Below are 25,599 nucleotides of genomic sequence, written 5' to 3' on the forward strand. Positions count from 1 at the left end.
GACAACTACTCACATGTTATGCACTGCAGTGCTAGCTAGCTGTAGTTTATGCTTTCAGTACTAAACTCAGAAAAAAAGAAACGTCCCTTTTTCAGGACACTGTCTTTCAAAGATAATTCGTAAGAATCTAAATAACTTCACAGATCTTCATTGTAAAGGGTTTAAACACTGTTTCCCATGCTTGTTCAATGAACCATAAACAATTAATGAACATGCACCTGTGGAACGGTCGTTAAGACACTAACAGCTTACAGACAGTAGGCAATTAAGGTCACAGTTATGAAAACTTAGGACACTAAAGAGGCCTTTCTACTGACTCTGAAAAACACCAAAAGAAAGATGCCCAGGGTTCCTGCTCATCTGTGTGAATGTGTCTAAGGCATGCATGAGGATGTGGCCGGCATGCATGCAGATGTGGCCAGGGCAATAAATTGCAATGTCTGTACTGTGAGACGCCTAAGACAGCGCTACAGGAGACTGAACGGACAGCTGATCATCCTCGTAGTGGCAGACCATGTGTAACAGCACCTGCACAGGATCGGTACATCCGAACTTCACACCTGCGGAACAGGTACAGGATGGCAACAACAACTGCCCGAGGTACACCAGGAACACACAATCCCTCCATCAGTGCTCAGACTGTCCACAATAGGCTGAGAGAGACTAGACTGAGGGCTTGTAGGCCAGTTGTAAGGCAGGTCCTCACCAGACATCACCGGCAACAACGTCGCCTATGGGCACAAACCCACCGTTGCTGGAACAGACAGGACTGGCAAAAAGTGCTCTTCACTGACGAGTCGCGGTTTTGTCTCACCAGGGGGGATGATCGGATCAGCGTTTATCATTGAAAGAATGAGCATTACACCGAGGCCTGTACTCTGGAGCGGGATGGATTTGGAGGTGGAGGGTCCATGGTCTGGGGCGGTGTGTCACAGCATCATCGGACTGAGCTTGTTGCCATTGCAGGCAATCTCAACGCTGTGTGTTACAGGGAAGACATCCTCCTCCCTTATGTGGTACCCTTCCAGCAGGCTCATCCTGACATGACCCTCCAGCATGACAATGCCACCAGCCATACTGCTCGTTCTGTGCGTGATTTCCTGCAAGACAGGAATGTCAGTGTTCTGCCATGGCCAGCGAAGAGCCCAGATGTCAATCCCATTCAGCATGTCTGGGACCGGTTGGATCGGAGGGTGAGGGCTAGGGCCATTCCCCCCAGAAATGTCTGGGAACTTGCAGGTTACTTTTGATTTTGACCCCCCCCCCCCCCTTTGTTCAGGGACACATTATTCCATTTATGTTAGTCACATGTCTGTGGAACTTGTTTAGTTTATGTCTCAGTTGTTGAATCTTGTTGAATCTTGTTATGTTCATACAAATATTTACACGTTAAGTTTGCTGAAAATTAACACAGTTGACAGTGAGAGGACGTTTCTCTGATTCTTTGATTTGGTGGACAACATGTCAGTTCATGCTGCAAGAGCTCTGATAGGTTGGGGGACGTCCTCTGGAAGTTGTCATAATTACTGTTTAAGTCTATAGAAGGGGGTGGGAACCATGAGCCTCTTAGGTTTTGTACTGAAGTCAATGTACCCAGAGGACAGAAGCTAAGCCATGGGACTACAATTCAGAGTGTGGTTGAGGCTACTTTAGACCTTTGTTGCGAAAGAGTGTTTTAATCAATTATTTGGTGACGTGAATATATTTTGTATAGTTTTATCTAAAAAGGATAACTTTTTTGTAACGTTGTATCGTTTTTATTTTTATGAAATTCACTGAAGGGGGTGGTCCACCCCTTCCTCCGCTGAGGAGACTCCACTGATAGGCTGTCACATGTGTTGTCACATATGGATTTTGTTACGTCAATGTGTAGGCCACTGGAGTGGCTAGTCAGGTTAACACAATTGATTCATAGAGGCTTTTCATTCTGGTGCTTGATTGCTCATGTTAAGGATGTGTGTAGGACTACCTGTAAACTGTGTACCTATGTTGAAACATAATGAAAAAGCAAATCTTCTCTGATAAGGTTTGACCTAGTCTCCTGGCATTAGCCCTTAACCTCCCTCTAAGCAGTTGGGTCCTTCCAGGAAGAAAGTGCCTTTTGCGTCCCTTTGATATATGGAGTTTTAACCCACTTAGTGCAGAAATGTCCCCAAGTTTTACCACCATTGTAAAGGCTAGGTTACTTTGTTGCTTTGACAGTCGTTTTTGAAGATTCATATTTATTTAACGCAATTAGTGATTCATTTACGTTTGTCCCTCATTTTAAGGTCAACCCTGTTACGTGAACTAAACTGTCATTTTAATATGGTGAAAATATTCCTTTTTAAATGATTTTTTCTAAAGAAACATTGAACATGTAATTGTCAAAGAGTATCAAAGCAGGTGAGCTGGTTCTACTCTTTTTGACCATTTTCTGGTGTTACATGGAGGAAAACTGAACAGGTCGAGCATAGTGCTCCCAAGTGGCGCAGCGGTATAAGGCACTGCATCTCAGTACAAGAGGCATCACTACAATCCCTGGTTCAAATCCAGGCTGTATCACACCTGGCCATGATTGGGAGTCCCATAGGGCGGTGCACATTTGGCCCAGTGACGTCTGAATTTGGCTGTCATTGTAAATAAGAATTTATTCTTAACTGACTTGCCTAGTTAAATACAGATTACATAACACATCAACCATGCTACTCATAGATAGATAGATAGGCTAGAAATGTTTTAATAATTGCTATTTTTTGTGAAGCTTGCATTCAATTGCTCCTCCCAGTTGCACACAACATTCCATTACCCCGTCCCAAGGGGAGTTATGGCTGATTTAAGATGAAAACTCCAACCCTGTTACTTTAATTGTCACCTTTTATAGTAATTTTTCTTAATTTAACCTCTGGAGATGTGAAAACATGTTTTTTATTAACTTGAACATGTGCTCTTTATGATAGAATGTTAAATACAGGTTAAATAAATTGCTTATCTTAACCAAATAGCACTACCCAACTGGCACTCTATTGGTGGAATGGCATAACGCTATTATGAGTTATTGCCTGAATTAATCAAATGTTTGATTAATATGTTAAACTTGTTGGAGGACTTTTAAAATCTCCCCAAATGAGCCTGGTCCTACTTATAAACTCAATCCACATTGAACACATCTCAAACTTATTGGAAGTGTGACCACAGGGCCATTTATAAACACCCTATCTTGCAGTAATATTAAATAAATATTGCTCTTTTTGTCAACATCATTCTACATCAGGGTACATTTTAGCACAAGCATCCACCTTTTACTTTTGACATCCTAATGTGCTACATCTCAGACATCAAACGTCTTTTGTGTATAGTGTTACCATCATCAAATTGACTGTGATGACATACATAACTCCTAATACAGTAGTGGGCTATTTTCAAAGAAACTTATTCTGACAACATAGTCACCAGGTCTTACCCACAAATCACCCTTCATTTCATTGTGTGTTTTTTGGGGGGAATTTCCCGGAATTCTAAAATGTATAGAAATGTATAAAAATAGTGAATTATTTTAAATGAATGGGTCGCTCCCTACAATGTTACCTATTCGTCTACTCTCGTTCAACCCTCCTCCCCCTCGACTAATCAGCGCATGCTCAGCAAAGCTCCAAATGGTGTTTCGGCCTGTTTCGGTATTGCCCGGACATTTTCGCCTCTTTGTTTTACCAATAGTGCATTTAACTCGCGTTCAACCCAATATCCAGCGGACTGTACTGTTCCCAAACAGGTTAGTTCGTTTAACTTGAAATATTTTAGGCATATTAATGCATTAATGCGTCTTTTATTGATTTATGGCTGCGATTTGTATTGTTCTTATTCATTTGTGTCTGTGTCTTTTCCGCTTGGTGGTATGGACATGCCATACGTGTTGTTGTAGGTGCCAATGTTGTAGTGTATGGCGGCGCCGGGCCCTGCAGTTAGGCACCGGGATCCTTTTCAAGGAAGAGTGCATTATACGGGAGGGTTTGGATAGCAGCGAAGCACGCTTTTTGTTCTTTAGGAAGGGAGCTCTCGTAGACGCTCACATGTCTCCCATAATATTTGTGTTGTTTGGAGAGACCAATCTTTCCCATTGCCTGGAATGTTCTTGAAAAACCATGGTCCAACATTAACGTCTTCGGGTTTCGAAAGTTCGGTGTTAAATGCACGATGGTGTAGTTGTCGCCACATGATTTAATCTAGACAAAAGAAAGTTATTGCTTTTTAGGGGCTATTACGGCCCCGTCTGACTGTATGGAGCTGTTACATTGTGGGGTTTTGGTGAAGGGTCGAGCCAACAAGTCTCTCTTTTGGTAGATTGTCTTGTAATCAGGGACAGCGATATGTAAATTACTCAGTGGGACATGGCACAATATAGCAATATAAGTGTCTAACAAGCTTAACCTAGGTGGGTTTTCCTAGCTTCAGACTATATGGATTCAATGGTTTATGACTTGCATAATAGCACAAGGCAGATCACAAAGGCAGACAGGAACAAAATGACTAAACTTTTATTGTAGCATTACCTACTTTGCTTTTTAAGTAATAAATATATCTAAACACGAACAGCTTCTTCATTCCTGGTTGTCTTAAATTGATTGATCAGGGGAAAATTGCAGAGAGCCATTGGCTGTTTTCAATATTGTTGGTCATGAAACCTACCTTAGAGCAATTAAGAAGGCTGTTCTTCTCTTCATAACAGCCTTTGTTATGAACAGTAAAATAAATAAAAAACACCCACTCACACTTTACAAAGAACTACAGTAGCCATACAAAGATTCCACATGTTGATGCCAGTGGTGTAACTACTGGACATTAGGCTACAGCTTTGTGGCGGTCTCTCTATCCATGATGCTATGGCTACTATGCCTGGCTGTGTATAGAATAGCCCATATGTAAAGCTGCTCTTATACCTGTGGTAACGCTGTAATTAGCCTACTACCACATCAACCTTGTTGTTACATTGTAGTAATTACATTGTAATGTAGTTTAGTTCGTTTTGGTCACAATACAAGTGTTAGGGCTATAAATAAGTGTTGCTGAAATGCCAAAATACCAACATTTTTGGGGATTTGGTTCAATTCCATTCGGTTCCATTCCATACCACCTTCTTTGTCAAGGTGTGTTGACTGTTGTTAATGAGAATCGCTGATCAGTGACCAGCAGAGCAAAACAACAGATGGACAAGAAACCAGATATCACCTCTTTGAACCATATCCCACTTCATCCCTTCTTGAAATTATCACAGCATATGCAGACATGAAAAAGGGAACACCCGATGTTACTTATAGACCTTGTGAATGTACAAATCCTATTCAGTTTGAGAATAAGACCGGAATCTACTCAGCATTCTGCACTATGTGTAGGAGTTTCTCTACACTCGTGAGTGGATTACACCCATAGAGGGAAGTAGGTCCTAACTGTATCAGTTACTACCCTGACTGTTGCTGTTGTATGCCAACATCCTGAAGAACTGGTTCACACAACCGATTGTGCTAATCCAGTGGTTTTTACTCACTGCGCACACACACGCACGCACGCACGTACACGCACACACACACACACACACACACACACTGATCAAGATTTAGGGAACCAAGATTTAGGGAAGAAATGATCCACTGGCTGTTGCTTTCTGAGTTTGACAGATGGGGCTAGTTAGCCTGTTGATGCTTACCCAGGCCATGGTATATGGCCTATCATTCATGCATTTAGCAAAATCTCTAAATTCTTGTTAACTGATGGGCACTGGACTGAATCCAGGAACACTTGCCAATTTGAAAGTGGTAATGGGAAGGCTTTGTGAAGCAATTCAAGTAACCCAATCCCAAATCACCCACTATACCCTACGTCCTATATTCTAGTGGACGTCTGAGAGGAGTACATTTTCAGTGTGTAACTATAACTTGTTACCCCATTATTGCCATGTTATTACCACTTTAGTCTGCGTTGTAATGTAAAGTACTACCCTAAATTCTGTAAGGATACATTTCAACTGTGTGTTAGATGGGCTTTCAGATGGGCTAAAATTGTCAAATTAAGAATGTTTAGGCTGTGTTCATGAACCGAATAGGCGGTGACTTGCTTATGTAGTGCCACTGCCAACCCTAGTTGTGTAACGGCTGTTAGTTAAGGTTCTGTTTAAGGATTTGTTAGTTTACAACTAAAACTGCCTTTTAGTCTTACGTCTGAATATAGCTTTGTGATTTCTTTAAACAATGACAAGAAGGCTGCCCAAAATCATTACAATATTTACACTAGTACACTCCTGTCTACAGTAGGCCTATTTGTTTGATCCTGTGTAAAGTGATGCCTTATCAATGATGCAAATCACAGTCTTATTGCACTGTTTACATACAACACATTTTTTCTTTCCTACTCTCAAAGAATTTAGAGAACCTTCAAATGGCTGTTTGCTACTCTCTCTCTTTGCTCTCATTGCTTCAAACCCCCCCTGGCATGTACTTCGCTGATTAAAATGAATTCCATGACAGGAAATACATCAATGTTTTGTACTATTTGTAAGTCGCTCTGGATAAGAGCGTCTGCTAAATGACGTAAATGTAAAATGTAAATGTACTAGAAGTCATTAAAATTCCTAGTTTTTGAAGTGAGGTGAAAGTTGTATTTTTCAAATGGTTTTTGGCTGCATCTCCAAATTGGAGACTGTTGATGCATCGTCCACCTACCACCTCACGCATAGTGTCAAGCCTATACTAGCCCCCCCCCCCCCCCCAACTTACAGATTCGACAGTATATGTTTTAGTTGAAAACTACAAAATGTGCTTTATGTCAAGACTCAAAGGTGAAAACAAGCATGCGCTTAGGGATCGCTCCATGAAACCCTGATAGAGCCTAAAGGATTTGGGAACGTTATTGAAATCCACACTGAAATACAGAGGCAGTAGCACAAGACACATTATGAGAGCGTTGTTATAGACTGAACATGTAGGCCTAAGTGTAAATTGCACTATGCTGACAACTTGGACATCCTCTACAAGACACATTTAAAGACAAATAGGCCTAAGCCCAGTGACTCTGAACAGGGCCTCTAGCTATCTAGCAATGCAATTCAAGGGAAACCCAACCGCTTGACCAAAGTTCACCTTAACCAGAGAAAAGGTTATCGGTATATAAAACAATAATAGTTGTTCCTGATAGGTGATAGAGTCTAGTGTAAACAAACGGTGTTAGCTGAAACGTTGTTAGCTGAAAAGTTGGTAGCTGAAAAGTTGGTAGCTGTGCTTCTTAGTTAATGAAAGACAACAACATGGCTCAACAGAACCTGAGGGAACCACATTTCCTTGTTTACTCCTTGTCTCTTCCTCCTGTTGCAGTAGTCTGATGCAGCTGCTGCTGATGATAGGGTTTATTCACTAGCTCCTTAACTATGTGTGTGTCCCTGTGCACTACCCAAGATCAATTTGTCTCAATCTACAGCAGTCACTGTCCATTGCATTACCCCGCACCTAAACTGGCCAGGGAATCAGCGAGGGCCTAAACACACTACACTGTTTGACAAGTGTGGTCAATTCTGAGAATTTCCTCATGCTAGCCCATGTCATATTGCGTGCATGTTTCTAGCTGTGATCCACCAATCAGGCAACTCCATTTCACAAACCAAAATGGTCACACCATTTTCATAACTGATTTGGCCACTGCATGACACATAACAACACATAAGAAGGCTTTCTGGCATCTCATCACATTAGTGCAGCTTGCTTCACATTTGAACACTTGTATGGTCTGTCTATCCCTCCTGGCACCAACTCTCATTCATGAGTCAGTTGGGACCATCATAGAGCATTTAGAAGGGTAGAATATACAGTGTGTGTGTGCACGTGCGCCCGTGTGTATGTGTGTTTGAAGTGAATCCAATGCATCAGCCACAACAAGAGTGTTCTCCTCCTGGCTGCCTCTGCTGATACAGGCCTCAGTGTCTGACTCTCAGGCTGTCACCCAGTCTACACTGGACCCAAACACTCCACTGCCCACAGGCTGCCAACAGGGGCTCTTTGTGATGCCTGCGTGTCTGTGTGTGTGTTTGCATGTGTGTGTGCTTGTGTGAGTATGTGTGTAGCCAAATTTCAATTGAGAATTTACCCCAGTGTTTTACCCAAAGGCTCAGACTTTTCTGTTTCCATCTATGCCGGCCGGCACCCGTGTCTCACTGGGCCATGATTCCGGCAGACCTGCTCTAAGTTGGAGCCAAGGCAAGGCCCTGGGTACTTTTCAGCTTGCATTTACATAACAAAGGCAAACTGTGAACTTTAACACCTTCTCACAAAGCAACAGTCTTGAATGATGGAGAGGTTGTTGATTCTGCTCGCCACAAGTCTTTAGTGTCACACTCCTGATGGAAACACAATAACAATAAACTTTATCTTACTTTAAAATATGGTGGTGGGTCTTTGATATTATGGGGCTATTTTGCTTCCACTGGTCCTGGGGCCCTTGTTAAAGGTCAACAGCATCATGAACTTTACCCAGCACCAGGAACCCCGTCCATTCAGCCAGCGGGGTTCTCTGTCCATCGTGCTGATGGGAAGAAAGAACTCTTAGAAAAAAATAAAGGAGGATGGGTTTGTTTCATGATTAGCAACTCATGGTGTGATTGTAGTAACGTACAGGAACTCAAGACCTTTTGTTCTCCCGATCTGGAATACCTCACCTTCAAATGCCGACTGCATCACCTTCGAAGAGAATTTTCTTCGGTCATCGTCACTGCCGTGTATATTCCCTCCAAGCCGACACTGTGTTCACTCTCAAGGAACTACACAGGACTATGTTGAAACTGGAAACCGCATATTCTGAGGCCGCATTTATTGTAGCTGGGTACTTTAATAAAGGAAATCTGAGGAAAATGCTACTGAAATTCTATCAACACATCTCCTGTGCTACATGCGCAACATGGACCCTGGATCATTGCTACTCTCCCTTCCGGGATGGCTACAAGCCCCCCCCCCCCCAGCCTCCCTTCAGCAAATTATATCACGCTTCCATTCTGCTCCTCCCCATTTATAGGCAGAAACTTAAACAGGAAGCTCCCGTGGTAAGGACTGTTCAATGTTGGTTTGACCAATCGGAATCTATGCTTCAAGATTGTTTTCATCACGTGGACTGGGGTATGTTCCTGGTCACCTCTGAGACTTGTCTCGATGTATACAGTGACTCGGTGATGGGGTTAATCAATAAGTGCATAGAGGATGTTGTTCCCACTGTGATTATTAGAACTTATCTAAACCAAAAACCGTGGATAGAGGGTAGAGGTCGACCGATTATGATTTTTCAACGGCGATACCGATACCAATTATTGGAAGACCAAAAAAAGCCGCTACCGATTAATCGGCCGATTTTTATATATATATTTGTAAAAATGACAATTACAACAATACTGAATGAACAATAAACACTATTTTAACTTAATATAGTACATAAATAAAATCTATTTAGTCTCAAATAAATAATGAAACATGTTCAATTTGGTTTAAATAATGCAAAACACAGTGTTGGAGAGGAAAGTAAAAGTGCAATATGTTCCATGTAAAAAAGCTAACGTTTAAGTTTATTGCTCAGAACATATGAAAGCTGGCGGTTCCTTTTAACATGAGTCTTCAATTTTCCCAGTTAAGAAGTTTTAGGTTGTAGTTATTATAGGAATTATAGGACTATTTCTCTCTATACCATTTGTATTTCATATACCTTTGACTATTGGATGTTCTTATAGGCACTATAGTATTGCCAGCCTAATCTTGGGAGTTGATAGGCTTGAAGTCATAAACAGAGCTGTGCTTCAAGCATTGCGAAAAGCTGCTGGCAAACGGAGGAAAGTGCGGTTTGAATGAATGCTGACGAGCCTGCTGCTGCCTACCACCGCTCAGTCAGACTGCTCTATCAAATATCAAATCATTGACTTAATAATAATATAATAAACACACAGAAATACGAGCCTTAGGTCATTAATATGGTAAAATCCGGAAACTATCATTTCGAAAACAAAACGTTTATTCTTTCAGTGAAATACAGAACTCTGTTCATCGACGACAGCTCAGGCTTCAACACCATAGTGCCCTCCAAGCCCATCACTAAGCTCAGGGCCCTGGATCTGAATCCCTCCCTGTGTAACTGGGTCCTGGATTTCCTAATAGGCCCGACACCAAGTGGTAAAGGTGGGCAACTACACCGCCGCAACACGCTGAACCTCAACATGGGGCCCAACAGGGGTGTGTACTCAGCCCCTCTTGTACTCCTTGTTCACCCATGACTGCATGGCCACGCACGTCTCCAACTCAATCATCAGGTTTGCTGTCTACACTACAGTGGTAGGCCTGATTACTAACAACGATCAGACAACTTACAGGGAGGAGGTGAGAGCCCTGGCGGAGTGGTTCCAGGAAAATAACCTCAAACGAAGCAGCTGATCGAGAAGTCAGAAAGAGCAGGCCCCCATCCACATCGACGGGGCCACAGTGGAAAGGGTCAAAAGCTTCAAGTTCCTCGGTGTGCACACCACTGATAACCTGACAAGGTCTCTTCACACAGACAGCGTGGTGAAGAAGGCGTAACAGACTGAAACAGGTTTTTCTCTAGGATTTTTCCTGTGCTTAGCTCTATTCCGTTCCTTTTTATCCCCCAAAAAATCCCTAGTCCTTGTCGATGAGAAGCATACTCATAACATGATGCAGCCACCACCATGCTTGAAAATATGAAGAGTGGTACTCAGTGATGTGTTGTATTTGCCCCAAACATAACGCTTTGTATTCAGGATATAAAGTTAATTTCTTTTCCACATTTTTGGCAGTTTTACTTTAGTGCCTTATTGCAAACAGGATGCATGTTTTGGAATATTTGTATTCTGTACAGGCTTCCTTCTGTCATTTAGGTTGGTATTGCGGAGTAGCCATTCAACTCTGTAACTGATTTAAAGTCACCATTGGCCTCATGGGTAAATCTCTGAGTGGTTTTATTTCCTCTCCAGCTATTGAGTTAGGAAGGACGCCTGTATCTTTGTAGTGACTGGGTGTATTGATAGACCATCCAAAGTGTAATTAATAACTTCACCATGCTCAAAGGGATATTCAATGTCTGCTTTATTTTTCTTTATCCATCTACCAATAGGTGCCCTTCTTTGCGAGGCACTGGAAAACCTCCCTGGTCTTTGTGGTTGAATCTGTGTTTGAAATTCACTGCTTGACTGAGGGACCTTGCCGGTGTGTGGGGTACAGAGATGAGGTAGGCATTCACAAATCATGTTAAACACTATTATTGCACACAGAGTGAGTCCATGCAACTTATTATGTAACTTGTTAAGCAAATATTTACTCCTGAACTTATTTAGTCTTGCCATAGCAAAGGGGTTGAATACTTATTGACTCAAGACAGTTCAGCTTTTCATTTTTTATTCATTTGTAAACATTTCTAGAAACATAATTCCACTTTAACATTTTGGGGTATTGTGTGTAGGCTGGAGTATTGAAAACAGGGGATCCAATACCTTTGACCCCTATCTTTTTTAGATCTTTACATATTACTTAATTAACTAAATGTCTTTCTCTGAGCAATTGTATTGGTATAACCTAAGATAATTAGTAAATGTTTTGGAGCATACACTACGACTCAGTATTTGTATTACTTATTTTAGTATTTTTTGCTCATCTTTATCAAGGGATCCAATCATTCCGTACCCCACTGTATATTAGGCATAGCCTTTATTTGTTTTTGCCAAAATAAAAAAAAACACTGGAGTAAACACTCTAACTTTAAGCACCAGCTGTCAGAGCAGCTCACAGATCACTGCACCTGTACATAGCCATTGCCCATCCAACTACCTCATCCCCATACTGTTATTTTTTATTTTGCTCCTTTGCACCCCAGTATCTCTACTTGCACATTCATCTTCTGCACATCTATCACTCCAGTGTTTAATTGCTAAACTGTAATTATTTCGCCACTATGGCCTATTTATTACCTTACCTCCTCACGCCTTACCTCCCTTATCTTACCTCATTTGCACACACTGTATATAGATTTTTCTATTGTGTTATTGACTGTATGTTTGTTTATTTCATGTGTAACTCTGTGTTGTTGTTTGTGTCGCACTGCTTTGCTTTATCTTGGCCAAGTCGCAGTTGTACATGAGAACTTCTTCTCAACTGGCCTACCTGGTTAAATAAAGGTGACATTTATTTTATTTTTTAAATGAGGCATTCAAAGTATATTTAAGCAAGTGATTCCACATAATATAAGGTGCTTCCACACCTGATTTTGTTTTACTTTAAAAGTATGCCAAACAAAATCCATTGATTGCAAAGTTAAACAACCCATACAACTAACAAAGACTACTTTTAACAATTTCCACTGAACATTTTATAAAGACCCATTTACTCGAAGAACAGTGCAAATGTAAAGTTTGGTAACAGAATGACAGTAAAATCTCCCTTGGTCTTATGTGACCACGTTTTCCAAAAACTCTTAAATATTTACTCCGAATTAAGATTCAAAGATGTTTTGCAGAAAGAATAGGGTGTCAGATATGATATGACACCTTGAGTTTGAAAAAATATCTATTTTGATTATTGAACTACAGTAAGTGAAGTGGATTAACTCCCGGTAACAATGTTTCTACTGGTGTCTTCGCCCCAAGACGTTAGTGAACATTGCCCAGTTGTTTGTGTTAGAGATGTGAGAATACAAAAATCTAAGCCTCGTGTCATCACAAAGAGGAACTTTAAAAACATCAGTGAATAGGCTTTTTTACATTCTTTATTTTAGTCACCTTGACTGTATTTCGGCTATCCCTGAACCTGATTTAGCTTTCAGCCTTTTAGCAGATGTCTTCAGTACTATTGTGGATAATCATGCTCCCTTAAAAAAATTAAGGGTTAAAGGCAGATCGAATTATCAGAAGTAATTTATAAAAGAGATGATGCTTGGGTCAACACAGGCTTTAAGCAACTGAGGAATGATTGTGTAATACAAATCAGAAAGGCTAAATCTGATTATTATGTAACCACTCTTTCGGATTGTAATGGGAACCCGGTTAAATTCTGGAAAACTGTTAAATCCCTGAAGGGTTCTACTTCCTCCTCTCTGCCACAACAAATTAATTCAGACACTGGCCTCATTACGGGGAAAAAATGCTATCATTGATGCATTTAATCACCATTTTATTTCAGCAGGCTATCTCTTTGAAATAACTTCTAAGCCTATTCACAATGATATTGGGCTGGATACTGATAGGGGAAACTTGCTGAATGATCAGCGAAATGATAGTCAAAGCTTTTCTTTTAGGCTATTTACAGAAAAATAAGTCCTGGATGCTTTACTAGCAATAGATAAGAAGGAATCCACAGGGGCCGATTAATTGGATCCCGGTCTGCTTAAGTGTAGCGCCCATCGTTTTTTTGCTCAAAACTCCACATTTTTTATTTCAAATTGTTATCAGGAAATATTCCAAAAGTATGGAAATCAGCTCTTGTGCTGCCACTCCATAAGGATGGGGATAGTAGTGATCTTCATAATTTTTGCCCCATTTCAAGGCTTCCTTGTCAAGATAAGATTCTTGAATCTTTGGTAAGTGTAAAATTTTGCTCTTTTTTATCTGAGAAATGTATTTTGAACGTGGTGAACATTTTGGCCTGGGCATAGCACTATTACAGCAACCACTTTAGTTGTTAATGATCTTGTCAATGCTTTAGACATTACAATGAATTGTGCTGCTTTGTTTGTGGACCTGTCAAAAGCTTTTGATACTGTTGATCATGCTATTTCATTAAATAAATTGACCTCGATAGGCCTCATGGCCTGTTCATGGTTTCATGATTATCTTAGTGACAGAAATTCGGCCATCGTTATTGATGGAGTTAAGTCTGAATTTCTTGAAGTACATAATGTTGTACCACAGAGGTCAATTTTGGGACCAGTTCTCTTCACAAGAAATCATGTAGTAACCAAAAAAGTGTTTAACAAATCAAAATAGATTTTAGATTTTAGATTCTTCAAAGTAGCCCCCCTTTGCCTTGATGACAGCTTTGCACACTCTTGGTATTCTCTCCACCAGCTTCACCTGGAATGCTTTTCCAACAGTCTTGAAGGAGTTCCCACATGTGCTGAGCACTTGTTGGCAGCTTTTCCTTCACTCTGCAGTCCAACTCATCCCAAACCATCTCAATTGTTTGAGTTTGGGTGATTGTGGAGGCCAGGTCATTTGATGCAGCACTCCATCACTCTCCTTCTTGTTCAAATAGCCCTTACACAGCCTGGAAGTGTGTTGAGTCACTGTCCTGTTGAATAACAAATTATAATCCCACTAAGCGCAAACCTGATGGGATGGTGTATCGCTGCAGAATGCTGTGGTAGCCATGCTGGTTAAATGTGCCTTGAATTCTAAATAAATCACATAGAGTCTCACCACCAAAGCACCTCCACACCATCACACCTCCTTCTCCATGCTTCACGGTGAGAACCACACATGCCGAGATCATCCATTCACCTACTCTGCGTCTCATAAAGACACGGCAGTTGGAACCAAAAATCTCAAATTTGGACTCATCAGAACATATGACAGAATTCCACCGGTCTAATGTCCATTGCTCGTGCTTCTTGGCCCAAGCAAGTTTCTTCTTCTTATTGGCGCCCTTCAGTAGTGGTTTCTTTGCAGCAATTCGACCATGAAGGTCTGATTCACGCAGTCTCCTCTGAACAGTTGATGTTGAGATATGTCTGTTACTTGAACTCTGTGAAGCATTTATTTGGGCTGCAATCTGAGGTGCAGTTAACTCGAATGTACTTATACTCTGCAGCAAAGGTAACTCTGGGTCTTCCTTTCCTGTGGCGGTCCTCATGAGAGCCAGTTTCATCATGGCGCTTGATGGTTTTTGCGATTGCACTTGAAGAAACTTTCAAAGTTCTTGAAATTTTCCAAGTTAACTGACCTTCATGTCTTAAAGTAATGATGGACTGTTGTTTCTCTTGGTATATTTGAGCTGTTATTGCCATAATATGGACTTGGTATTTGATCACATAGGGCTATCACAACACAACTGATTGTCTCAAATGCATTATGAAGGAAAGAAATTCCACAAATTAACATTTAACAAGTCACAACTGTTAATTGAAACACATTACAGGTGACTACCTCATGAAGCCGGTTGAGAGAATGCCAAGAGTGTGCAAAGCTGTCATCAAAGCAAAGGGTGGCTACTTTGAAGAATCTAAAATCTAAAATATATTTTGATTTGTTTAACACTTTTTTGGTTACTATATGATTCCATGTGTTAGTTCATAGTTCTTATGTCTTCACTATTATTCTACAAATAATAGTAAAAATAAAGAAAAACCCGTGAATGAGTAGGTGTGTCCAACCTTTTGACTGGTACTGTACATGTAGATAGGTGTAAAGTGACTATGCATAGATTTATTTTGATTTATTTCACCTTTATTTAACCAGGTAGGCTAGTTGAGAACAAGTTCTCATTTGCAACTGCGACCTGGCCAAGATAAAGCGTAGCAATTCGACACATACAACAACATACAGTTACACATGGAATAAGCAAAACATACAGTCAATAATACAGTAGAACAAAAGAAAACAAAAAGTCTATATACAGTGAGTGCAAATGAGGTAAGTTAAGGCAATAAATAGGCCATGGTGGCGAAGTAATTACAATATAGCAATTAAACACTGGAATGGTAGATGTGCAGAAGATGAATGTGCAAGTAGAGATACTGGGATGCAAAGGAGCAAGATAAATAAAAAAATACAGTATGGGGATGAGGTAGGTAGATAGATGGGCTGTTTACAGATGGGCTATGTACAGGTGCAGTGATCTGTGAGCTGCTCTGACAGCTGGTGCTTAAAGCTAGTGAGGGAGATATGAGTCTCCAGCTTCAGAGATTTTTGCAGTTCGTTCCAGTCATTGGCAGCAAAGAACTGTAAGGAAAGGCGGCCAAAGGAGGAATTGGCTTTGGGGGTGACCAGTGAGATATACCTGCTGGAGCGCAAGCTACGAGTGGGTGCTGCTATGGTAACCAATAAGCTGAGATAAGGCGGGGCTTTACCTAGCAGAGACTTGTAGATAACCTGTAGCCAGTGGGTTTGGCGATGAGTATGAAGTGAGGGCCAACCAACGAGAGCGTACAGGTCGCAATGGTGGGTAGTGTATGGGGCTTTGGTGACAAAACGGATGGCACTGTGATAGACTGCATCCAGTTTGTTGAGTAGGGTGTTGGAGGCTATTTTATAGATGACATCACCGAAGTTGAGGATCGGTAGGATGGTCAGTTTTACGAGGGTGTGTTTGGCAGCATGAGTGAAGGATGATTTGTTGCGATATAGGAAGCCGATTCTAGATTTAATTTTGGATTGGAGATGCTTAATGTGAGTCTGGAAGGAGAGTTTACAGTCTAACCAGACACCCAGGTATTTGTAGTTGTCCACGTATTGTAAGTCAGAGCCGTCCAGAGTAGTGATGCTGGACGGGCAAGCAGGTGCGGGCAGTGATCGATTGAATAGCATGCATTTAGTTTTACCTGCGTTTAAGAGCAGTTTGAGGCCACGGAAGGAGAGTTGTATGGCATTGAAGCTCGTCTGGAGGTTACTTAACACAGTGTCCAAAGAGGGGCCAGAAGTATACAGAATGGTGTCGTCTGCGTAGAGGTGGATCAGAGAATCGCCAGCAGCAAGAGCAACATCATTGATGTATACAGAGAAGAGAATCGGCCCGAGAATTGAATCCTGTGGCACACCCATAGAGACTGCCAGTGGTCCGGACAACAGGCGCTCCGATTTGACACACTGAACTCTATCAGAGAAGTAGTTGGTAAACCAGGCGAGGCAATCATTTGAGAAACCAAGGCTGTCGAGTCTGCCAATAAGAATGTGGTGATTGACAGGGTCGAAAGCCTTGGCCAGGTCGATGAATACGGCTGCACAGTAATGTCTCTTATCGATGGTGGTTATGATGTCGTTTAGGACCTTGAGCGTGGCTGAGGTGCACCCATGACCAGCTCTGAAACCAGATTGCATAGCGGAGAAGGTACGGTGGGATTCGAAATTATCGGTAATCTGTTTGTTAACTTGGCTTTCGAAGACCTTAGAAAGACAGGGTAGGATAGATATAGGTCTGTAGCAGTTTGGGTCTAGAGTGTCACCCCCTTTGAAGAGGGGGATGACCGCGGCAGCTTTCCAATCTTTGGGAATCTCAGACGATACGAAAGAGAGGTTGAACAGGCTAGTAATAGGGGTTGCAACAATTTCGGCAGATAATTTTAGAAAGAGAGGGTCCAGATTGTCTAGCCCGGCTGATTTGTATGGGTCCAGATTTTGCAGCTCTTTCAGAACATCAGCTATCTGGATTTGGGTGAAGGAGAAATGGTGGGGGCTTTGGCGGGTTGCTATGGAGGGTGCCGGGCAGTTGACCTGGGTAGGGGTAGCCAGGTGGAAAGCATGGCCAGCCGTAGAGAAATGCTTATTGAAATTCTCAATTATAGTGGATTTATCGGTGGTAAAAGTGTTTCCTAGCCTCAGAGCAGTGGGCAGCTGGGAGGAGGTGCTCTTATTCTCCATGGACTTTACAGTGTCCCATAACTTTTTTGAGTTAGTACTACAGGATGCAAATTTCTGTTTGAAAAAGCTAGCCTTAGCTTTTCTAACTGCCTGTGTATATTTGTTCCTAACTTCCCTGAAAAGTTGCATATCACGGGGGCTATTCGATGCTAATGCAGAACCCCACAGGATGTTTTTGTGCTGGTCAAGGGCAGACAGGTCTGGAGTGAACCAAGGACTATATCTATTCCTAGTTCTACATTTTTTGAGTGGGGCATGCTTATTTAAGATGGTGAGTAAGGCACTTTTAAAGAATAGCCATGGATAATGGATAATAGATCATAAACATTGAGTAGCAGCAGCGTAAAAAAAGGGGTGGTCAATGCAAATAGTCAGGGTAGCCATTTTATTAGTTGTTCAGCAGTCTTATGGCTTGGTGGTAGCAGCTGTTAAGAAGCCTTTTGACCTAGACTTGTCGCTCTGGTACCGCTTGCCGTGCAGTAGCAGAGAGAACAGTCTATGATTAGCATGGCTGGAGTCTTTGGCAATTTTTAGGGCCACTTTCTGACACCGCCTGGTATAGAGGTCCTGGATGGCAGGAAGCTTTGCCCCAGTGATGTAATGGGCCGTACGCTCTACCCCCTGTAGTACTTTGCCGTCAGATGCCGAGCAGTTTCCATACCAGTCCGTGATGCAACCAGTCAGGATGCTCTCGATGGTGCAGCTGTAGAACTTTTTGAGGATATGAGGACCCGTGCCAATTTTTTTCAGTCTCCTGAGGGGGAATAGGTATTGTCGTGCCCTCTTCACGACCATCTTAGTTTTGTTGGACCATAATAGTTTGTTGTTGATTGTTGATGTGGACACCAAGGAACTTGAAGCTCTCAACCTGCTCCACTACAGCCCAGTTGCTGAAAATGGGGCGTGCTCGTCCCGCCTTGTATACACAAGTAATTATGACAAAAAACTAAGTGTGTTGCAGTAATGAGAAATTACAAATACATATGTTCAATTACATTTTAAATGTATTTGTTTTCAGTGTTATGCTTAACTCAGGCCTTTTCATTTGGTGAGCAATGTCAAAACATATTAGCAATTGATTTGTTTATTACTTTTTGGGACATTGAAAACTATTATGGTAATGAGAATGTTTTAATTGGTAGTTGTGGAAATTGTGGTAAAATGCATAATATCTGATCAATAAACATAACAATAAATATGAAATAGATACAGTGCCTTCAGAAAGTATTCACACCCCTTGATTTTTTCCCACATTCTGTTAAAGCCAGAATTTTAAATGGATTAAATTGAGATTTTGTGTCACTGGCAAACACACAATACCTCATAATGTCGAAGTGGAATTATGTTTTTCAATTTTTTTTAAACAAATTAATAAAAAATTAAAGCTGAAATGTCCTTCCAACACATCACTGAGTACCACCCTTCATATTTTCAAGCATGGTGGGGGCTGCACCATGTTATGGGTATGCTTGTCATTGACAAGGACTAGGGATTTTGGGGGGGGATAAAAAGAAACAGAATAGAGCTAAGCACTGGAAAAATCCTAGAGGAAAACCTGCTTCGGTCTGCTTTCCAACAGACACTGGGAGACAAATTCATCTTTCAGTAGGACAGTAACTTAAAACGCAAGGCCAGATATACACCAGAGTTGCTTACCAAGACGACATTGAATGTTCCTGAGTGGCCTGGTTACAGTTTTGACTTAAATCTGCTTGGAAATCTATGGCAAGACTTGAAAATGCCTGTCTAGTAATGATCAACAACCAACTTGACAGATTTATATATATTTAATATTGTGCAAAGCTCTTAGATGCTTACCCAGATGTATTGACTCAGGGTTGTGAATACTTATGTAAATAAGATATTTTTATATTTAATTTCCAATAAATTTTCAAAAAATTAACTTTGCCATTATGGTGTAGTGTGTGTAGATGTGTGAGAGGGAAAAAAAATTCAGGCTGTAACACAACAAAATGTGGAATAAGTCAAGGGGTTGAATACTTTCTGAAGGCACTATAACTACAGATCTTAATCTTAGTGATCCAAGAGGAATTATAGTTCCAGTTTTGTGATGTTTTGTCATAAAAGATCAACGTTCTCAGATTCATGATCTGCAAAAAAAAAAAATGTTTTCACTCAGGATGTTCACGTTTTTGTTTTCACAATGATGTGACGTCCCGAGAGGAACAGCTTTATTCATTAGCACCTCCGATACACCGTAAATATTCTGAATTGAAAAGAGCAACTTAAAACACCATAGCTCAACACTAATTTCAGAGGATACAGAGTACCAGTTCCAGCATCAATCACATTGCATGTGCATTAAGGAGGACAATAGTTATAGGCTTAGTTCATGCAGACCAGTTTGGACAAGCATTTCATCTAGACTGTCTGGATTGGCTAGAGTGCCTTGCCATTGGTGTGTCAATGTGATGCACTGAGTCATCCTGTGTCGTGTTGAATGACTGTTCCTTCGTCAGAAACCTGCAGGTGTTTGGAACCAAACCTTCATTACCTTCTTATATTGTAATGGAAAAGTTGTCACCTTGATTATGACAGTTTAACATCTTAGCTACTTTGAATTGTCGCACATTCATTAATGAAGCACTCTTGTTCAGTTGTCTCTGCAAGTCATCCCATCTGAAATGAAATACATAAAAAAACAATGGACATGGTGATTGACTTTCGAAGGAACACTACAATGCACACACCATCACTGATAAAAGGTGTGCCCATTGAAATAGTGGAGGAGTTCAAATACCTTGGGCTAGTCATTGACAACAAGCTGTCCTGGGATCAGTGTACTGACGCTATTTTTAAGAAGGGCCAACAGAGACTGTATTTCCTACGGAAACTGCACTCTTTTTAATGTTGATCTAACCATCATGGTTCTCTTTTGTAAATCATTCATTGAGAGCATTCTGTCCTACTGCTTGACCTGCTGGTTTGGGAATATCGCGGTTGCACAGAAAAAATAGGTTGGGCAAGATAGTCAGGACTTGCGGGAAAACGGCAAAAACTGTCATCTCTCTACCTGGGCAGAGCCGTCCAGAAGGCGAATAAAATAGCAGTTGTCTCTTCCCATCCGCTCCACTCTGAATTCCAGCCCCCCCCCCCTCTGGCCGCAGGTACAGACTAGCTAAGGTTAAAAAAAAAATAGGGCTAAGTACTCTTTTATTCCAAATGCAATTCTGCAACTTAACAAAATGTTGGACTAATTGCACTTAGCACTTGCATTATGAAACTGCACCTATTTGCACGTAAATATCCTTTGCTATTTATTTCACAGGGTTACAACACTGGGTCATGTTGATGAGTTTTTTTTTTTTTGCACCCACCATGCGTCATGTCCGCAACGGTCATGTGAGGTGAAATGTGTATATTCTGGGATTTGAACACTCAGTGTGTTTGACCTGACGAAGATCCGTTTCGGATCGAAACACCGTCAATAAAGCGGTGAATTGGGAGCTTTAACAGTGTGCGGCCCTTGTTCTGTACTAGTATTCTTTTACTAGCCCAGCATTTATGTTTTTAAGGATGTGCCACAAACTTTTCTATAAGGCAGGTAAACGCGTCCCGTCAACGCACTTGCAAGTGCTCTGCAACTGAATGCACTTGTTCAACTCGACAGTGTGGCAACTGTTACAACAACTCTGATACATGATTTTGTATGCAGCTCAGGTTTGAACCCAAACAGCGCATGCTGCATTCTAATGCTGCATTCTAACACATCCTCAGCGGCTCTTCTTCACTCATCTCAATGGAGTAAGTGGGCTATTTTCATGATCTGATGAGCAGACAAAAAGACTCTTATTGTCCAAGACAAGAGTGAAAGTGAATGCACATTTAGGATCAAGAGGCCCCCCCCCCCCCCCCAAAAAAAAAGTGGTGGGAGTAGTGGGAGCCAGGTCGAAGAGGTTTTTCGAGCTCACAACTCAAAGCGGTCTGCCTCGGACGAGTAATGAATCTCTAGGCCTATGTCTAATGGATTGACTAAGTACTGCAGTACGTCATTCCTTGAGTCATGTGGGGACACCACTTTTTCTTGTTTATTTTTTTTAGGCTTTGGTGGATGTAAAGTTACTTTAAATATGTCTCTGGTTCTTATTTTGTTACATTAATTCAGGGACATCTCCACTCCATACAATGGTCTCATTGTGTAAATGTTGTTTCACATACAAATGCACTTTTTACAGTAGCAATGGCATGTGCAGTCAGCACTTCCCAGTTTTATTTGAGTTCTGCAGAGCAATGTCTCAAAAAATGGTGGGTCACAGCCTACTCCTAAGAGTTTGCGGTTCAATATAAGCCTGAGATCAGACAGATTTATTCTGTTCTGGAACATTTGTCTGGTTTTAGGTTAGTTCATGATTAGGCTGAGGCTAGAAAAGCCTCTCCAACTCCTGTCCTGGAGAGCTACTGGGTGTGTGCAGGCTTTTGTTCCACACCTGTAACACTGCTCTCCAGGATAAGGGTTGGAGGACCCTGGGCTAGAAACACTGTTTTATTCATCTGGAGGATCTTTGTTGGTTCATCATGGCACAAGGAACTTTGAGGAGCCACCACTGCTGTAGAGCACAATTCATTCTGACTATGTTGTTATCTGTGTTCTCCCTTTAGCCACATGAGAGGGCATCCATGATGAGGAGCTAACACCACTGCGTGCCTGCAGGAAGAGACGTGGCTGCCAAATCATCCTCAGTCAACACATGGCGTCATTAGGGGTATGCCAAAACAAGCATCCACCATGAATAGAATTTTATGTCTTTGCCTCTGTGTCTGTCTGTCTGTCTGTCTGTCTGTCTGTCTGTCTGTCTGTCACTCTCTCTCTCTCTATACTAAGCTAAAAGGTACTCTGCACAACCTTGAAACCAATGAGTTGGACAGTTGACATGTGTCTTTATCCTGTATTCTTTTGTCAAAAGTGAATTGAGAGGTTACCCTTAGAATGTGCAAAATGCACAAAACAGAATGAATCGAATTGTTTGTCCTCCTTCTCCCCAGAACCCCGAGATGCTAACCAGGAAGATCAAGCTGTGGGACATCAACGCCCACATCACGTGTCGCCTGTGCGAGGGGTACCTGATAGACGCCACTACGGTCACAGAGTGCTTACACACCTGTGAGTACCTGCTGATGACACAAGCATGCACTCATACACCGACACACATCATTCACATATTAACACTGATCATGTATCTTTATGAGGGCTTCGTGCATGTGGCTTCATACAGCAATAGATATTTCTGTTGTCTCATTAAAGTTCAATTATCACAACAATCAAGCAACCCTCCCCCACAAAGTAGGCCTACTAGAGAGAGAAGTCTGAGGAAATATCAGCAGCAGCGCAAGTAATGTAATCGGTCAGTCATGCCCTAGAGGGCGCCATTGTACCACATGTGGAAAGTCCTAGTTGACCAAATGTCAATGTAGAGTGGAGAGCTTAAATCGCAATCCTCAGGTGGAAATGACTTTCTCTCACACCCCCCCTCAGAGATGAAACAGAGAGACTCACATCATGTCTGGATAGCTATCGGACACATCATAGCGAGGCTGGTCTCTCAAAAAAGCAACACTTTTTTTTTTACAACATAAAAAGATAGAACAAGAACCCATATTGCTTATCGTGTGATTGACATGTCTCTCTCTCTCTCTCTCTCTCTCTCTCTCTCTCTCTCTCTCTCTCTCTCTCTCTCTCTCTCTCTCTCTGTGTGTCTCTGTGTCTTCCAGTCTGCAGAAGCTGTCTAGTGAAGTACCTGGAGGAGAACAACACCTGTCCCACGTGCAGGATTGTCATTCACCAGAGCCACCCACTGCAGTACATCGGGTGTGTACGCAGCCTGGACATCAAACCACATTCCCCTTACCAGCTCAGTTGTTTCATCAGTGTGCAGAACAGAGAGCCACCACTACGGGGCAGCAGCACTGTCCAAAAACAATACCGTCGCAGGAGAGGGGAGCAGAGAGGGAAAACTAAACAACATGAATATTCTAATCAAATAAAAACATACATGCATATTTGCTTAAATGCGCATGTGCGCACTCACGCACACACACACACGTTTGTTTTACTATCCTTGTGGGGACCAAACAATTGATTCCCATTCAAAGTCCTATTTTCCTGAACCCTAAACTTAACCATAACCTTTAAACTAACCCTAACCTTAACCATAACTCCCAAACCTCACCCTTAACCTTAATTCAAACACTAATTGTAACCTTAACCCTAAACCTAACCCCAAGCCTAAAATAGCCTTTTTTCTTGTGGGGACCGGTGAAATGTCCCCACCTGTTCGAATGTTCCTTTTTTTACCCTCCTTGTGAGGACTTCTGGATAGTCAAACCAAACACACACACACAAAGTAAAGGGACTCTGTTGTCCATCTGCCCTATGAGGGCTTGTGCAGTAGTGTCTGATTAATAGTACAGCCAATGGGGATGTTTGCCAGCCTAAATGTCTACCGGCTATTTAGTCATAAGCATTTTGCAGGCCAGAAAAATGTCCCTATTTTGATGGAAAAACCAATTTCGAACACATTTGAAATGCACTGCTCTCTTCATTTCCCTCTTAGTTGTTTGTTCAAATGAAAATAAAAAGCAAATAAATGTGCCAAACGAAAACATTTAAACAATTCGAAACATAAAACAATGAACAGGTTCAAACTAGATGTGAGATGCTGAGATAAAAAACAACGAGTGCTACTACTACTACGGCCTGGTCCTGAGAAGATGAAAACACAAGCAATCGAACCATATTCCAAGTCATACATCATTTAAGGGTTATGATAAGGTTGTATACACTTATCCTTAGTGTTTCAAGACTAATAAAACTTGAAAGATTCATGATAAGTGAACTAGGAGTAGCCAAAATCTTCAACGAGCATTAGGAAATCTTTCAGATGGTATATTTAAGCGAAAAGCTAATTGAGCCTCGATCCATCCCCACACTCCCGTGCATCAAGGGCCCTGTCAATAAGGCGTCAGTGCTCGCTGTGTTTGGGGCGAAGCAGAGTTTGGCTACCGCAGTGGTAAGCGGTCAGCTCTCACCTGCCTCAGGGGTGAGAAAATCTGCTAATTATGGTCTTGAGCGGTGGATAGGATAGAGAGAATGACCTTCACTCCAGACGGAAGAAACACCACGTCTTTCCAGGATTCTCGTGCAGCACACCCCACTGAGTTTCGCTAGTCACACTGCAGGCCCAGGTGTTGCAGTACAAAGTGGGCGTCACAGCTGGGTAGTGGACAAATGCGCTGTGTTTTGATGTCATTCATGCTGTTATATGGTAAACATGGGAATTCTGAATGTCAAGAAGCATGTGCTGCTGACATTAAGGAAGTGTGTATGTTTTGTATATACAGTGGCAAGAAAAAGTATGTGAACCCTTTGAAATGACCTGGATTCCTGCATGAATTGGTCATAACATTTTATCTGATCTTCATCTAAGTCACAACAATAGACAAACACAGTCTGCTTAAACTAATAACACACAAACAATGATACATGTTCATGTCTTTATTGAACACACCGTGTAAACATTCACAGTGTAGGATGGAAAAAGTATGTGTATCTGTAGTTGGACCATTCATCTTTACAAAACTGTTTCAGTTCAGCAATATTCTTAGGATGTCTGGTGTGAACCGCTCTCGAGGTCATGACACAGCATTTTAAATCGGGTTGAGGTCAGGACTCTGACTGGGCCAGTCCAAAAGGCTTCTTTTCTTCTGTTGAAGCCATTCTGTTGTTGATTTACTTCTGTGTTTTGGGTCGTTTCCTGTTGCATCACCCAACTTCTGTTGAGCTTCAATTGGTGGACAGATAGCCTAACATTCTCCTGCAAAATGTCTTGATAAACTTGGGAATTCATTTTTCTGTCGATGATAGCAAGCTGTCCAGGCCCTGAGGCAGCAAATCAGCCCCAAACCATGATGCTCCCTCCACCATACTTTACATTTGGGATGAGGTTTTGATGTTGGTGTGCTGCACTTTTTTTTCTCCACACATAGTGTTGTGTGTTCCTTCCTTCCAAACA

General features: G+C 41.7%; 1 protein-coding gene across 2 annotated transcripts in view; it reads left to right on the forward strand.

Annotated features, from left to right (window-relative positions):
- Positions 1-3,652: 3,652 nt before the first annotated feature.
- Positions 3,653-25,599, forward strand: part of LOC115205164 (polycomb group RING finger protein 3) — a 38,464-nt gene continuing 16,517 nt past the window's right edge. Inside the window, exons 1-4 of one of the 2 annotated variants that reach the window (XM_029770864.1) lie at positions 3,653-3,751; positions 22,190-22,293; positions 22,574-22,691; positions 23,300-23,396. In XM_029770864.1, coding sequence (XP_029626724.1) covers positions 22,279-22,293; positions 22,574-22,691; positions 23,300-23,396 — 230 coding nt within the window. In that variant the 5' untranslated portion in view covers positions 3,653-3,751; positions 22,190-22,278. Of the gene's footprint in view, positions 3,752-11,195; positions 11,236-22,189; positions 22,294-22,573; positions 22,692-23,299; positions 23,397-25,599 lie in introns of those variants that run through there. The other variant, XM_029770865.1, reaches the window with a different exon arrangement.

The sequence above is a fragment of the Salmo trutta genome, chromosome 13 (genome assembly GCF_901001165.1).
Source record: "Salmo trutta chromosome 13, fSalTru1.1, whole genome shotgun sequence".
NCBI classification, from domain to species: domain Eukaryota; kingdom Metazoa; phylum Chordata; class Actinopteri; order Salmoniformes; family Salmonidae; genus Salmo; species Salmo trutta.